The following is a 13,774-nucleotide window of genomic DNA, read 5'->3' as shown; positions in this document are numbered from 1 at the left end:
GGCGAGGTGCTGAGTGCAGGCGGGATGGGCAGGATGCACAGGGTGCTGTGCGGTTTGCGCAGGGTGCTGTGCGCAGGCAGGATGCGAAGGGAGCTATGTGCGGGCAGGATGCACAGGGTGCTGTGCATAGGCAGGATGCACAGGGTGCTGCACGCGGGCAGGTTGCACAGGGTGCTGTGCATAGGCAGGTCGCACAGGGTGCTGCGCGCGGGCAGGTTGCACAGGGTGCTGTGTGCAGGCAGGATGTACAGGGTGCTGCGCGCGGGCAGGTTGCACAGGGTGCTGTGCATAGGCAGGTCGCACAGGGTGCTGCGCGCGGGCAGGTTGCACAGGGTGCTGTGTGCAGGCAGGATGCACAGGGTGCTGCGCGCGGGCAGGATGCACAGGGTGCTGCGCACGGGCAGGTTGCACAGGGTGCTGTGTGCAGGCAGGATGTACAGGGTGCTGCGCGCAGGCAGGTTGCACAGGGTGCTGCGCGCGGGCAGGTTGCACAGGGTGCTGTGTGCAGGCAGGATGCACAGGGTGCTGCGCGCGGGCAGGATGCACAGGGTGCTGCGCACGGGCAGGTTGCACAGGGTGCTGTGTGCAGGCAGGATGTACAGGGTGCTGCGCGCAGGCAGGTTGCACAGGGTGCTGTGTGCAGGCAGGTTGCACAGGGTGCTGTGTGCAGGCAGGATGTACAGGGTGCTGCGCGCAGGCAGGTTGCACAGGGTGCTGTGCATAGGCAGGTCGCACAGGGTGCTGCGCGCGGGCAGGCTGCTCTGCCCGCCGTTGCGAGAGCAGCTGCGGGCGGGCGTGCGTGCGTGCGAGCCGTGCGCCGGCGCGTCTCCCTGCCCGCGAGCCCGGCGCGGTCGGCCGGCTGCCGCTGCCTGAATGCCCGTTGTGTGAGCGGGGCCGGCGGCAGCGCCGGGGGGGGCTCGGCCCGTGAATGCCGCCAGTGTCCGTTGGGCTCCCGGGGCGCCCAGGAAGCGCCGCCGCCGGGGTGCTGAGGCCGCCGCGTGCCACGGCCCGCCGACAGCCCCAGCCAGGCTGCAAAGCAGCACCGCTGCAGCGGGGGGAGCGGCGCGGGCAGGCGCCCCGGGCTCGAGGCGCTCCCGCGGCCGCCGGCACGGCAGGGCATGCGTGCCCGGAGCCGGCTGGGTGTGCGCGCTGGCCGGGCTGTGCCGGCGAACAGTAGCGAGTCCCAGCATCTGGATAAGTTTTGCATCCCATGGAAACTTTCTTCGTTGCGGCCCCTCTCTGTTGAAATCCCGTTTGATGGATAGCACAGAGCAGCGAGGGCTGGAGGAGCCAGGAGCCGAGCGGGACCCTGGTGAGGTGCACAAGGAGCCCCCGGCCCGAGCAGGTCCCCGCCGTGGGCGCCGTGCTGCTGGCCAGGAGCCTCCCCGGCGTGCGGGGCTGTGGGTGGGTGGCAATGCCGGAGCGGCGAGCCGGCCGGCACGGCTGGCTTCGGAGCGTGCCAGGGCCAGGGCACGTGTGGCCTCGCTCCCCGGCTCCTGTTTGGGTTTGCTGCGGGCGCCGCGAGTCCCCTGGGCCGCTGGGTGCACGGCCGGGCCGTGGGTCCCCGTGCATCCTGCCGGCTCCGGGCAGCCTTTCCCGGGAGCGGCTGTTTGCATCCATGGGAAAGCTGGCGCCGGCTCGCCAGCTGCCTCCCCGCTGCCGGCCGCCCTGTTAGCCGGGCCAGGAATGGGGCAAAATCACCACAAATGAATGCGAGCGGCCGGGAGCGGAGCGGGCAGAAGGCAGGGGGATTTCGTGCTTCGCTGCCTGGCTTGGCAGAGCGGGATGCAGTGGAGCTGGGGCTGGGTAACTTTCTTTTCCAGCTCAGAGGGGGACTAGTGGCGGTTCGTGCGGCTCCCTTCGCGCGGGAGCCCGGCCAGGCGCCGCAGCGGGCGCTCTGGGCTCGGCGACGCGCGTGCCGCAGCCACCGGCGCGGGGGCTTCGGCGGCACGGCGGCTTCGGCATCGCGGCAGCTGGGGCCTCGGGCACCCGCCACCCCCCCCGGCTTCGGCGCCTCGCCCCCCGCTCGCTGCCTGCCTCTCACCCGAGCGATGTTAATCTTTTAATCACGTTATGATCAGAGGCGGTGCCGAGCGCGGGCAGGAGGAATGTCTGGACGGCGGCAGTGCCCGGCGCGGCGCGGAGCCCACGCCAGGCCCCCGCGCCGCGTCCCAGGGGCTTGGCGGCAGCTCGCCCGGCCTCCCCTCGTCTCCCCCTTCCCTCCGAGGGGGTCGGAGCACGGTCCTAACCCCGCCGCCACCGCCGGCTCCGGCACAGCAAGGCAGGGCGAAGCAAAACTGCCGCCCCTGCGGAAGAACAACAAAGCCCTGGAATTAGAGATGTGCCGGGAGTTTGTTTTACTGCGAAAAAATGTCAGAAATCCGTATTGTTTAGACAGGGATTTGCAGGGGAGCGTTAGATAAAAGCCTGGCAGAGACCCAGCCCAGGGAAAACATGCAGCTCGCTGCCTTCCCGTGGCGGAGGCCTCGCGGCAGGCGGCCAGGCCGGGCACCGCCGGCTCCCGCGCGCGGGGCGCTGCCGGCTGCGCCGCCGGGGAGGCCGGAGCCGGGGCCGGTCACTCCGTCCGGAGCAGGAGCACGGGGCAGGATGCTCAGGGCACTGCGGGCCCGGGGCTGGGGGGCGCGGGCAGGACGGGAAGGGCGATGCCGCAGTGGTGCTGAGCATCCTGGCGCCATCCTGGACGCGTTTCCAGCAGGAAACGGCGTTCCGGGCGGGCACGCCGTCGCAGCAGCGCTTTGCTAAGCTCGTGCGCACGCGGGCCGGGAGCAGAGCTCCACTCCTGCTGCTTTTGCCAGGGCAAAGTGACACCGAATTTCCCTGGCAGTGAATGTCAGCTCCCAGATGTTACTCCTCAGGCTACAGCTCAGACCTGGAAATGGCAAAAGTCCCCTTTTTCCCCTAAGACTGAGCCAGGAGATGCTGCTGGCCCTGCACCCGGGTCTGGCCCAGCTCTGAGTGCTGACATGGGCTGTGGGGTGGGATGCACGCGGCCGGCGTGGGAAGGAGGGAGCTGCACAGCGGGCGCGGGATGCACGGAGCTGGCACGAGGAAGAGGGAGCTGCACAGCGGGCGCGGGATGCACGCGGCTGCTGCGGGAAGGAGGGACCACGGCCGGAGCGGGATGCACGCGGGATGCACGCAGCTGGCACGAGGAAGAGGGAGCTGCACAGCGGGCGCGGGATGCACGCGGCTGGTGCGGGAAGGAGGGACCACGGCCGGAGCGGGATGCACGCGGGATGCACGCGGCTGGTGCGGGAAGGAGGGACCACGGCCGGAGCGGGATGCACGCGGGATGCACGCGGCTGGTGTGGGAAGGAGGGACCACGGCCGGAGCGGGATGCACGCGGGATGCACGCGGCTGGTGCGGGAAGGAGGGACCACGGCCGGAGCGGGATGCACGCGGGATGCACGCGGCTGGTGCGGGAAGGAGGGACCACGGCCGGAGCGGGATGCACGCGGGATGCACGCGGCTGGTGCGGGAAGGAGGGACCACGGCCGGAGCGGGATGCACGCGGGATGCATGCAGCTGGTGCGGGAAGGAGGGACCACGGCCGGAGCGGGATGCACGCGGCTGGCACGAGGAGGAGGGAGCTGCACAGCCGGCGCGGGATGCACGAGGCTGACGTGGGAAGGAGGGAGCGGGCTGGCGCGGGGTGCAGGCAGCCTGCGCGGGATGCGCGCGCCCCGGCAGGGGGGAGCCCGGCCGGGGGAGCGGCGGGACGGCCGCCCGGCTGCCGGAGGGACGGCTCGCGCTGGCTCTGCCCGCGGTTCCTGGCGCCGCGTCAGGAGCAATGACGCAAGCCCGGAGCCTGGTTTTACACGGTACTTTTTAATGCTGTTCACTCCTAAAACGACTGGAAAGCAAGCCAAGCGCCGCCGGGCCCCCGGGGCTTCGGTCCGGGCACAGCGGGGCTGCAAAGCGCCGCCGGCCAGGAGCGCGTTTAAATAACGAGCTACTGAGCGGCGAAAGCGCAGGCGCGCTCGATCGCGCCGGCTGAAAGAGCAGCTGGGGAGGCAGCGCGGAGGCTGCGCGCCGGCGGCCGGGGGCGTCCCCGCAGGCGGCGTCCCCCCGGGGGGCCGCTGCTGCCGGCGCCTCCCGGGCGCGCGGGGCGCCGGGGCGGGAGCTGGGCTCTCGCCATGCGGCGGGACCCGGCCGGGCGCTCACACCACGAAGTGGAGCCTGTAGGTCATCTGGTGGCCGTTGTCCCAGGCGTAGAGCACCTTCTCCTTGGGGTTGTAGTCAACCTGCGTGGTGAAGGCGTACTGGTTGACGAAGGGCAGCCTGAGGTCTGCCTCGGTGCCCGTGTGGGTGTCGAAGGCGTAGGAGATCTGCCCGTCCTTCTGGCTGCAGGTGTCCACGGCGTAGAGGATGCCGCAGACGATGAAGCAGTTGCCGTAGGTGTTGCGCTTCAGCCTCGTCTTCCACGTGGTCTCCCTCCGCACAGAGAGGTCCCCGGGGTCGAGGCGGCTGAGGACGATCACCTCCTGCTGGGAGTAGTCGTAGTCCACGGCGGGGTAGATGACCCAGAGCCCGCTCTCGTCCACGGCGAAGTCGATGTCCGAGTGGCCCCTCCACTTCCAGGGCGTCGTGTCCTCATAGACCACGTCGTGGAGCAGCGCCCAGGCGGCCACGTACCGCTCCTTCAGGTCATACTTGATGATGTTCTTGGTGAAGGCGCGGTTGTAGTAGAAGGCGCCGCGGTAGACCACGTGCCCGGTGCCGATCCAGTTGTAGGGCAGCTTGTAGACGTTGCTCCAGCGGCCTGCGCGCGGGGCGGGAGCCGGTCAGGGCCGTGGCGGGCGGGCAGGCGGGCGGCCCCGTGCCACGGCCCCGCACCCTCACCCTGCTGGAAGCTGTCCAGGCTCCTGAACTCCACCAGGCTGTTGCCGTAGTAGTAGTTGGTGACGTAGACGCGGTCGTCCTTGGCGGCCGGGTCCTTCATCCAGGCGCCCTCGTTGCGCCCGTAGCTGTGCTGCTCGGCGGGGGGCTCCACCGAGGCCAGGGTGCCTTCGCACGCCACCTCCCGCGCTGCGGGCGAGGAGGAGCGCGAGCAGGAGGAAGGCTCGGCGGCTCCTGCGGCACGGTGCCGCTGGCCCCCCCGCCGCCCCGGCCGCGCTCACCCACCTCTGCCGGGCGTCTCGGGGCCCGGGGTGCCGTCAGCCCCGGGGAGGGCGGGCAGGGAGGGCGCGCGGGGGGCCGCGGTGGTGCTGGGGGGCACGGCGGTGCCCGGGCGCTGGGGGCTCCTCTCCCGCTGCCGCTCCGGCGCAGCCCCCTCGGCCGGGCTCCCCGCGGGCGCTCGAGCGGGAGGCGCGGCGGGGTTCTCCGGGGCGGCCGCCCGCGGCCGGGGCGGCCCGGACTCGCCGCGGCCGCCGGCCGGCCCCTCCGCCTCCTGCCGGGCCTTGTAGTAGGTGATGCCACGGAGCACGGGCTGCGGGGCCGCGGGGGGCCGGGGCTTCGGCGTGGGTTGCGCCGCCCCCCTGCCCTTCGCCGGCTCCCTCCTGGGCTTCTCCGCCTTGGGCTGCTTCTCCTTGGGCGCCCGCGCCGCCGCCGACACTGTCCCCCGCTCGCCCGGGCCCTTGCGGGCGCTGGGGTACCTGCCCGCCTCCTTCCCTCTGCCGCCGACCGGGTCCTGGGTGCAGAGCCGTGCTCAGCCGGGCACCCGACACGCCGCTGAGCCCCGCGGCGGGGGTCAGGGATGCCGGCGTGCCCATGGCATGGAGCAGCGTGGCACGCCGAGCTGGTACCTGCGCCATGCCGTCAGTGGTGGCAGCGTCCTTCTGCAGCAGCTGGTAGCCCAGGTTGGAGATCTCCTTCTTGATGCCCATCATGATGTCGGAGTAGTTCTCATAGCGGCGCATCTGGTCGCTGAGGTGCAGCACGCTCTGCTTCACCAGCTCGTTCTCCCTGCTCAGGTTGGTCTTGACGGTCTGCGGGCGAGCAGAGGGGTCGGGCCCCACCAGGGACGGTTTCTCCTCCTCGCCTGGCCCCGGAGGACGCAGCCCCCAACAGAGCAGGCAGCCACCAGAGGGACGGGGAGGATGGTTCATTGGGGGTCTGAGGGTCCCTGGGGAGCAGGCCAAGGTCCCAGACCGGGGCCTGCTGGCCTAGGACACTGCCACCACCCCCTCTGAAGAGCAGCAGCCCCGATGCGGGCTTACCTCCTCCAGGGTGTTCATCTGGGCAACCACCTTGTTGATGTAGGAATGGACCTTCATGAGGTCCATGCTGTAGAGTGTTCCCTCCAGCAGGTCCACCATGGACTGCAGCTGTGGAGGCAACGCCAGGGCTGAGTGCGGAGCTGTGCACGTCCCCGCTCGCCGCTGCAGCGTGGGAACCGGCCTGCTCCACCGCTCCTGCGTGGGCCGGGCACCTCGGAGCCGCGGCCCCTGCACCGCCGCCGTGGGTACCTTGAAGAGCTCAGGCGCCTGCTTCTTCATCTTCTCCATCTTCCACTCGTTCTCGCAGGGGTTGAGCGAGGAAGGGGGCGCAGTGCAGGAGCACTTGCAGTCGGCCCCCGAGCTCACCGTCTCCACGGTGTAGAAGTCCTCCACGCGCAGGCTGCCGTCGCGGACGCGGGCGCAGGCGTCCTTGCTGAGCGGCCGCAGGATGCACTTGCAGCGGCAGTCGGAGCCCTCCGAGGTCATCCGCACCTGGTCGCCCTCGCCCAGCGCCTGCGCGGGAGACGCCGCCGTGGCCGGGCGCCTGGGAAGCCGGCGGCGCCCGCAGGATCCGGCCCGCCGTCGGGGTCCCCCGTCCCCGATCCCCTCCGGGGCTCCCAGAAACATCCCTGCGCCCCGCGCAGCCTCTCGCCCGGTGCTTTCAGGCTGGGTTTCTTCCTCCTTTCGAGGAGGCTGCCGAGCCCCCGGCGCCCCCCGCGCGGGCCGGGCCGGTGTTTGCTCGCGGGCAGTTGTCAGCCCGGGCTGCGTGTCCTGCGCATTCCTCTCCCCGCCGCGGCCGGCGGCGTGCGCGGGGGGTCGCAGCCGCGCCGGGAGCCCCGGCCGCAGGCACCGCTTGCCGTCGCGCTCGGCTGCCTCCCGCGCGGAGCCGGGGCTGCCGCCGGGGTTCTCCCCGCCACGGCCGGCGGAAGCACGGCGCGCGCCCGGCCGTGGCGGAGAAGCGGCGCCGCTGACGGCCAAGGGCCCCTCGCTCCATCTCACGCCCGTCTGCAGGAAAATTTCCCGTCGGAAGCCGGGCTTTGGCCCAGCTGCTGACCTGGAAAAAACGGCTTATCCGTGCTGCGGGCTCATTTCTCCCCGGCTCCCGGGCTGGAGCGGGCTCGGTGGCCCAAGGGGATGTCCCCGCCGGCCGGGGCCCGTTGTGGCCGCGGGGACGCGGCGCTGCGAGAGCGGCTCGGGTGCGAGGGTCCCCCGCCGCCCGCCCCACCAGGCGCTGCCTCAGCCCTGGCGTTTGTCCTGCGCGACGTCCGCAGCAAGCCCCTGTCCCACGCCGGAGGCGCGCGCGGCCGGAGCGCAGCACAGCCCGGCGAGCGAGCGGCACCTGGAAAGCGAGCAGGGGCCCCGCGGCGCGGCCGAGGAGCGGCCTTCGGGCAGCGGCGCGCTGCGGGCGGCTACGCGAGCAGACGGAGAACCCCGCGGGCGGGCTCGGCCCGGCTCGGGCACCGCACGGCTGCGGTGGCACACGTGCGGGCGGCGCAGCGGGCGGCGGAGCCGGCGCTGCTGCGGCGGCCCGGCCGGAGCGGGGGGCTCTGGGCGCTCCCTGCTCCGCGGGGTGCCCGCGCCGGGAGAAGAGGAGCTCCGTGACCGGAGCACACGACTCTCCCCGGAAGAGCGAGCTGCAGGCCCGCTCCCCGGGCAGCGCCGGGCGCCCGCGCCTCGGGCACGGCTCCCTCGCGCGTCCCGCGGCGCGCTGCCGTCGGGCCCGGCTTCCCACGGCCGCGCCGAGGTGCCGGCGGACCCCCCCGCCCCTGCGCGGGGCTCCGGGCTGCCCGGGCGCCCCGAGCGCCTCGGCCCGAAGCGGGCTGCGCCCCGGCCGGGAGGGAAGCGCCGCCGCCGCCGCCCTCCTCTGCCTCCCCGGCCCGGCCCGGCCCGGCCCGACCCGCCGAGCAGGTCGCGACGCGCGGGCGGCGCTCGGGCTCGTCCCGGCGGCGGCTGCAGGCAGCGGCGGAGGCGCCCGGGGCGAGACCTCAGCCCCGGCGCCGGGGCGGCAGAACCCGCGCGAGCAGGGCGGCGGCAGCTGCCGCGCCGGGGCCCCCGGGAGCCGCGGAGCCGCGTCCCCCGGCGGCGCTCCCCGGGAAGCCGCCGCCAGCGGCAGCTGCCGCCGCCTGGCTCGGGACCCCTCCGTCCTCGGGAAGCGTTTGGTCGGCCCCGGCACCCGCGCTCCGCATCGCCCGGCTCCGCTCCAACGCCTCGGCCAGCCCCGCGCCCCGGCGGCCCCCGACGGCCGCCCCGGCCCCGGTGCCGGCTCCGGTCCTTACCGTGGCGGCGGCCAGCGCCGGCAGCAGCAGCGCCGGCAGCAGCAGCGGCCGCATGGCGAGAGCGGCGCCGAGCGCCCGGCACCGAGCGCGCCCGCCCCGCTCCGCCCGGCCCGGCCCGGCCCGGCCGCCGGGGGAGGAGCCGCCCGCTCCGCCCGCGCCACTGGCACCGGCACCAGCAGCGCCGCCGCGCGGGCGGGGCGGCCGCTCCGGCGGGGCGGCCGGGCCGGGGCCGGGGCCGGAGCCGGCCCGTGCCCGGTCCCGGGGAGTCCGGGGCCCCCGTCCCGGCTGTCCGGTGCCCCCATCCCGGGGTGTCCGGTCCCGGGCGTCCAGTCCCCCATCCTACCTGTCTGGTGCCCGGTGCCCCATCCCGAGGAGTCCGGTGCTCCCGTCCCGGGTGCCCGGTGCCCGGTCCCGGCTGCCCGGTGCCCCCGTCCCGGGGTGCCCGGGGCCCCGGGGCCGAGCCGCGCTGGGGCCGGGCGGCGGGTGCCCCCTAGCGCCCGGCCGCGCCGGTGCGGGTGCGGGTGCCGGTGCCGGGGGCGGCGGCGCCCGGTGACACCGCGCGGGCACGCGGGGGCGTGCGCAGGGCGGGGCTCCCCCCGCGGCGCCGCCCGTGGTACGGCCCAGGCGGCCGCGGGCGGACTACGCTTCCCGGCGTGCCCCGCGGCTCCCCCCGCGGCGCGGCCCGTGGTGCAGCCCGCGCGGGCGGGGGCGCGGGCGGACTACGCTTCCCGGCGTGCCCCGCGGCGGCCCGCGCGGCGCCCGCGGCGGCGGCGCTCGCCCTGGCTGTCAGCAGCGCCCGCAGCGGCCATGGGGCAGCGCGGCCGCCGGCGCCGCTGAGAGTCCGCCGCGCCCGGCCCGGCCCGGCCCGGCCCGGCCCGGCGCCGCCATGGAGCTGGAGCCGCCCGCCGAGCTCCCGGAGCCGCGCGCGGCCGCCAAGGGGCCGCCGCGCCATGGTGAGTGGAGCGCGGGGCCCCGGCGCGGCGCGGGGGGCGCGGGGGGCGGCGGGGCCGCGGGGCCGGTGTCCCGGGGCGGAGCGCGCGAGCGCCCGTGCCGCGGCTGTGCGGGCGTGGGCGTGGGCGTGTGCGCACGTGGGTGCGCGCGCGCGAGCTGCGGGTGTCTGCCCGCGGCGCGCGCGCGCCGGGAGGTGTCGCGGGTGGGTGCCCGCCCGTGGGTGGGTGTGTGGGTGGGGGGCGGGTGCTGCGCGCCCCTGTGCGCGCGCGCCCGCGCGTGCCCGCGCGCACCTGCGGGCGCGGCGGTGCGCGGTGGCGGGCGCCGCTGCCGGCGGCCGCGGGTTCGGGCCCGCGCTGCCCCCTCGCGTCCGCGTTCCGGCGGAGCTGCGTGGAGGGCGCCCGCGGCGGGCCCGGCTGCCGCCCGCGCCGCCGCCGCTCGCCCGTGCCCTTTCCCTTCCTGGCCGCGGGCAGGCTGCGATGTCAGCGATCGATCTCACGTGTAAACAGCGCCTGAATATTTTATAACGGCGGAATTTGGCGGCTTTCCCGCGTGTGTCGCACAGCAGATCAATAACCCCTATACAGACGCAACTTCGTGGTGGGGTGGGAAGCATAACAAAGGGAGCCGCAGTTACAGCCGCGAGAAGCGGGCGCTCTTCTTGCACCAGCGACGAGTCGCTGCTCTGCGAATCTCTGCTTTATTTTGCAGTGACTTTCTTCCTACAGGGTCCTATTATCGCTGTCAGGCTGTAATGCCGCTCAGACTGGAGTTTAACAAGAAATAGCAATCAATCACGGTGACCTTTTCAAAGATAATAACTTGGTTACCTAGCCAAAATCAGTAAAGTTCTTGGGATGCTTGTTTATTTCTTATCTCTTCCTAAAGAATACGTTTCTGAAGTAGTGATGTTTACTACCACTTTACCTTCAATGCAAAAACTACTTTTTTTCTCTATCTAGATTTTCCTGTATAGCAGCTTCTAAAATTGCTGAAAGCATAGAAGTCCATTTTATGTGAGGGTGAAATGTGAAAGGATACAATTTCAGAAATATTGAAATGTACCACAGTTTTGCTGTATTTCAGTACTTTGTTATGGTTTCCAGAGTTCTACGTGGTAAGTTCCGTCTCTCTTTGCTAGATAGTATGTTTTCTCTGAGATCCACTTACTGTGTTCTGTGTGATGCAAGTTATTTTCCACTGACATCTGGGTACTTAGGATGCACAAAATGTTTATTTGATCAGTTTGTATGCTGTTGCTTTCTGGCTGTGCTGCTTCTGATGTTTATAGGCACCATTTGGAACACTTTTACACTTGCAGTATGCAGATACTGCATCTGCACTTGAATGTCCCTGCCAATTTTTATGGTTTACAATTATACCGTGTTAAGATGCTTTTTTTTTTTTTCTACGAAAGATTTATTCAAACAAAAGAGATTTCTGATAAGGAAATGGCAGTATTTACTAGATACAAGGACTACTGAAATAAGTGTTTCTGTAATACTTGCAAATGCAAATTTTAAATTGTGTCTGTTTGTGAGGTTTCTAGAAACCTTTTTTTTCCCTCTCTCATTCCAATATGCAATTGGATGAAGGCTACTTTTCATCCTTAATACTACTCTCTCTAACATTCTGACTTGATTTAATGTGGAAAGTGTCTGTTGCTTTGCTGTCCTTAATTATTTAACAATATTAACACTTGGCCTGCATTAGTGTCTCCCCTCCCCCCGCCCCTGAAATGCGCATACTTTGACTTTCTAATCTCTTTTGATTTGTCAGGTGAGTTTTAAAAATTGGTTGCATGTCTTGCATGGCTATTTTGTGTGATAGACATTGTACCTATGGCTGCAGTTAGTCTTTTGAATGGATGATGTAACAACCTTTTACTACTTTGCCTTCCAAAATTTGCAATGCTGACATGGTATTGAGACATTGCTTGACCTTCAGTCTTTCTAAAGCCTACAGCAGCCGGGGGAGGAGTAGAAAACCGGCTGGATTGGCTTGTCACTTTGTTAGCTTATAAAATACCTGCAAACAGTAATGGAAAATTAAAGAGTCTTAACATTTCCTCTTTTTGATGAATGTTTGTAACACTTCTGATGCCTTGAGGTACAATATCTTCGCTCCTTACAAAGACCATTAAAATTGTGTGCCATATATATGGTAAGTAGGATTACATTATTGGTTGCTATGTTAAAATCATTAATGAACTCAAGCTCTGCGTGTGGCTTCTGTGTTAACCCCTAGTAAACTGTGACACAAGTTTACTGGCATCTTCAGTGGAAGAAACATCAGAATAATTCTGATATGCAATTATGTAATTTTATTTCAGCAGTTACTGACATTTACAGCTGTTTTTTTTTCTTCTTGTCGGGGGGAAATTTGGCATGGTTTTAAAGTATCAGATAGTGGTTCTCCCTTGCCGCTTAGAGTACATATTCTCTACCACACAAAGAACATATTTTATCTTCAAGAAAATCAATGGAAATGAGTAAAACTAATTCTGTTTACCTTCTCTGATAAAGGACAGGGTATGCACTGTCATACAGGGCTTCTCAAATAATTATTTAGACAAACTGTTTTCAATCATTATATTAGGCATTCATTTTTTCTGCACTACTAGCAATTATTTCTCAACAGGTCCCATTTAAGACCAAGTTCCCTGTAGTTTTACCCGGCATCTTTTTTCCCCTCTGTGGAAAAAAACCAATAGTAGCTCTTTTGATTATTTTATGTCTTGCCTAAAATAAAGGTAAAGCAGGTTATCTGGAATTAAGATCCTTTTGGACATGCTTTGTTGTGTGAATATGTTCTCTGAAGGCAGATTTACATAGTAGGAAACTACGTTTAAAGGGATACAAAATTTGGGTGTTGATGTTGTAGGTAGATAGATTACCAATCTGAATGAAGTTTATAGCAGAGAGAAGGGCTAACTTGTGAGAGCACAGAGAATGTAAGGTTTATAAAGAAAAATCCTTTTGCTTGCATCCCTTCCTTTCTTCACAGCTCTCCTGGAAACTTTACTGGCTACACTGACATTTTTAGAGGTTCTCTATGCCTGACTGCTTTGCATCTGATGAGATAAGCCTTTATCAAAGACTATTTCATTGATATTGTTAGGTCTTAATTAACTTGTTGTAAACTTTTCTTGAAAGATTTAGGAAGAACAACAAATTGAATTGTAGCTTGGTTAACGCTGCTAAACTCTAATGTCTCTGAATAAACAGAAAGTTACGGCATTACTTTAAAACAAAGTTTGGGTTGTTGAATGTAAATGGCTCTCATTTTCATAAAGTGAACAATAATAGAATTCTGAGCTTGGGTCTATGATGAGAAGAGAGACTTATAGTTTAGCAAGCACTTAACTCCTACGTTTGTTATGATTTGATTTGAGGATAAAATGTAAGAAATCTCTCAGTGTAAAGTGGAATTCAGTATGGATGGCTTCTGTAGATCATTAATCAGGAAAGTAGTTTCATGCAAGCTTTTTTGTACTAAAAAACAAGACTAGTAAGGTATGTTCAGCAGATACACAGTATGATGTGATGTGACAATGGTTATTTTTGCAACCCCATGATGTTGTTACTGAAAACCAGTTATTTACAACAATGTGTTTCAAAGATACTGTATTATGAAAAGAGGGAATTCTTTCACTTAGTAGACTATTTCCTGATTGTTAGGAAGCAATATTCATCTTTGTTGTATGACTGGCAAGTTTTTTTGATACTGTTTTGAGGAGGAGAGTGGAAGATTATAGTATGTAACCAGTTTATTAAATTTCTGTTTTAGTCTTGCATGATGGTAGATCTGAGCAAGTGTATTTACACTAGCATTCTACAAGAATGAGAACACAGTTTATCCTGCTGATAAACTGCCTGTTTGAATAAAGCCTTTAGCAGTGTAATCTGGTAATTGGAATTAAGTCATTTACATAAAGAATTGGCCCAGGATTTCGTCAGATGGTTGCTGCTGAGCTGAAATGCATTCTTTCCCTCCAGCTGTATTAAACTAGCCTTTTGATCCTCTTGCTTTTTTTCCCCCATCTCCTTTAAGCCGTAGTGGTTATCACTTTGCAAAGTTAATTGAGGAAGAGAAGTTGGGGGACAGGAAGACCCTTAGAGTTTTAGCTTTAGTCTTACTTATTATATTTCTGATTACGTAATTAGAAGACTTCTAGTTTGGTTTTTTTTCATATTAATAAATATGGTTCTATGCAGGCTTTTTAGAAAGAGGAAATGCACAGCTGATAGACTAGCTACAGTGACTTTCTTTTTATCAGAAAATGATTACCAGTAACTTATTTTGAAAGAAGTATATTTCTGGAGACTCTGCAACTCTAAGATGAAGACCCTTAATTTGTAAAGGGTGGA

General features: G+C 64.1%; 2 protein-coding genes across 4 annotated transcripts in view; one reads left to right on the top strand and one right to left on the bottom strand.

Moving 5' to 3' along the window:
* Positions 1-3,830: 3,830 nt before the first annotated feature.
* Positions 3,831-8,883, bottom strand: OLFML2A (olfactomedin like 2A). 2 transcript variants are annotated; one of them, XM_062590796.1, is made up of 7 exons: positions 8,800-8,883; positions 6,430-6,693; positions 6,181-6,288; positions 5,767-5,949; positions 5,147-5,651; positions 4,865-5,050; positions 3,831-4,784 (listed from the first exon to the last, which is right to left on the bottom strand). In XM_062590796.1, the coding sequence occupies exons 2-7, from the start codon at positions 6,664-6,666 to the stop codon at positions 4,183-4,185; spliced, it is 1,821 nt and encodes a 606-aa protein (XP_062446780.1). In that variant the 5' UTR covers positions 6,667-6,693; positions 8,800-8,883; the 3' UTR covers positions 3,831-4,182. The 2 variants fall into 2 exon arrangements, with proteins under 2 accessions (XP_062446780.1, XP_062446779.1); XM_062590795.1 differs by lacking the exon at positions 8,800-8,883 and adding an exon at positions 8,457-8,533.
* Positions 8,884-9,395: 512 nt separating this feature from the next.
* NR6A1 (nuclear receptor subfamily 6 group A member 1) overlaps positions 9,396-13,774 on the top strand; it is a 109,895-nt gene continuing 105,516 nt past the window's right edge. For both annotated transcript variants that reach the window (XM_062590748.1, XM_062590746.1), the window contains exon 1: positions 9,396-9,409. The gene's annotated coding sequence lies outside the window, so the exon portion shown is untranslated. The remainder of the gene's footprint in view (positions 9,410-13,774) is intronic.

The sequence above is a fragment of the Rhea pennata genome, chromosome 18 (assembly GCF_028389875.1).
Source record: "Rhea pennata isolate bPtePen1 chromosome 18, bPtePen1.pri, whole genome shotgun sequence".
In the NCBI taxonomy this organism is placed as follows: Eukaryota; Metazoa; Chordata; class Aves; order Rheiformes; family Rheidae; genus Rhea; species Rhea pennata.
The sequence above is the reverse complement of the archived record's forward strand: the minus strand, read 5'-3'. Positions and strand labels throughout refer to the sequence as shown.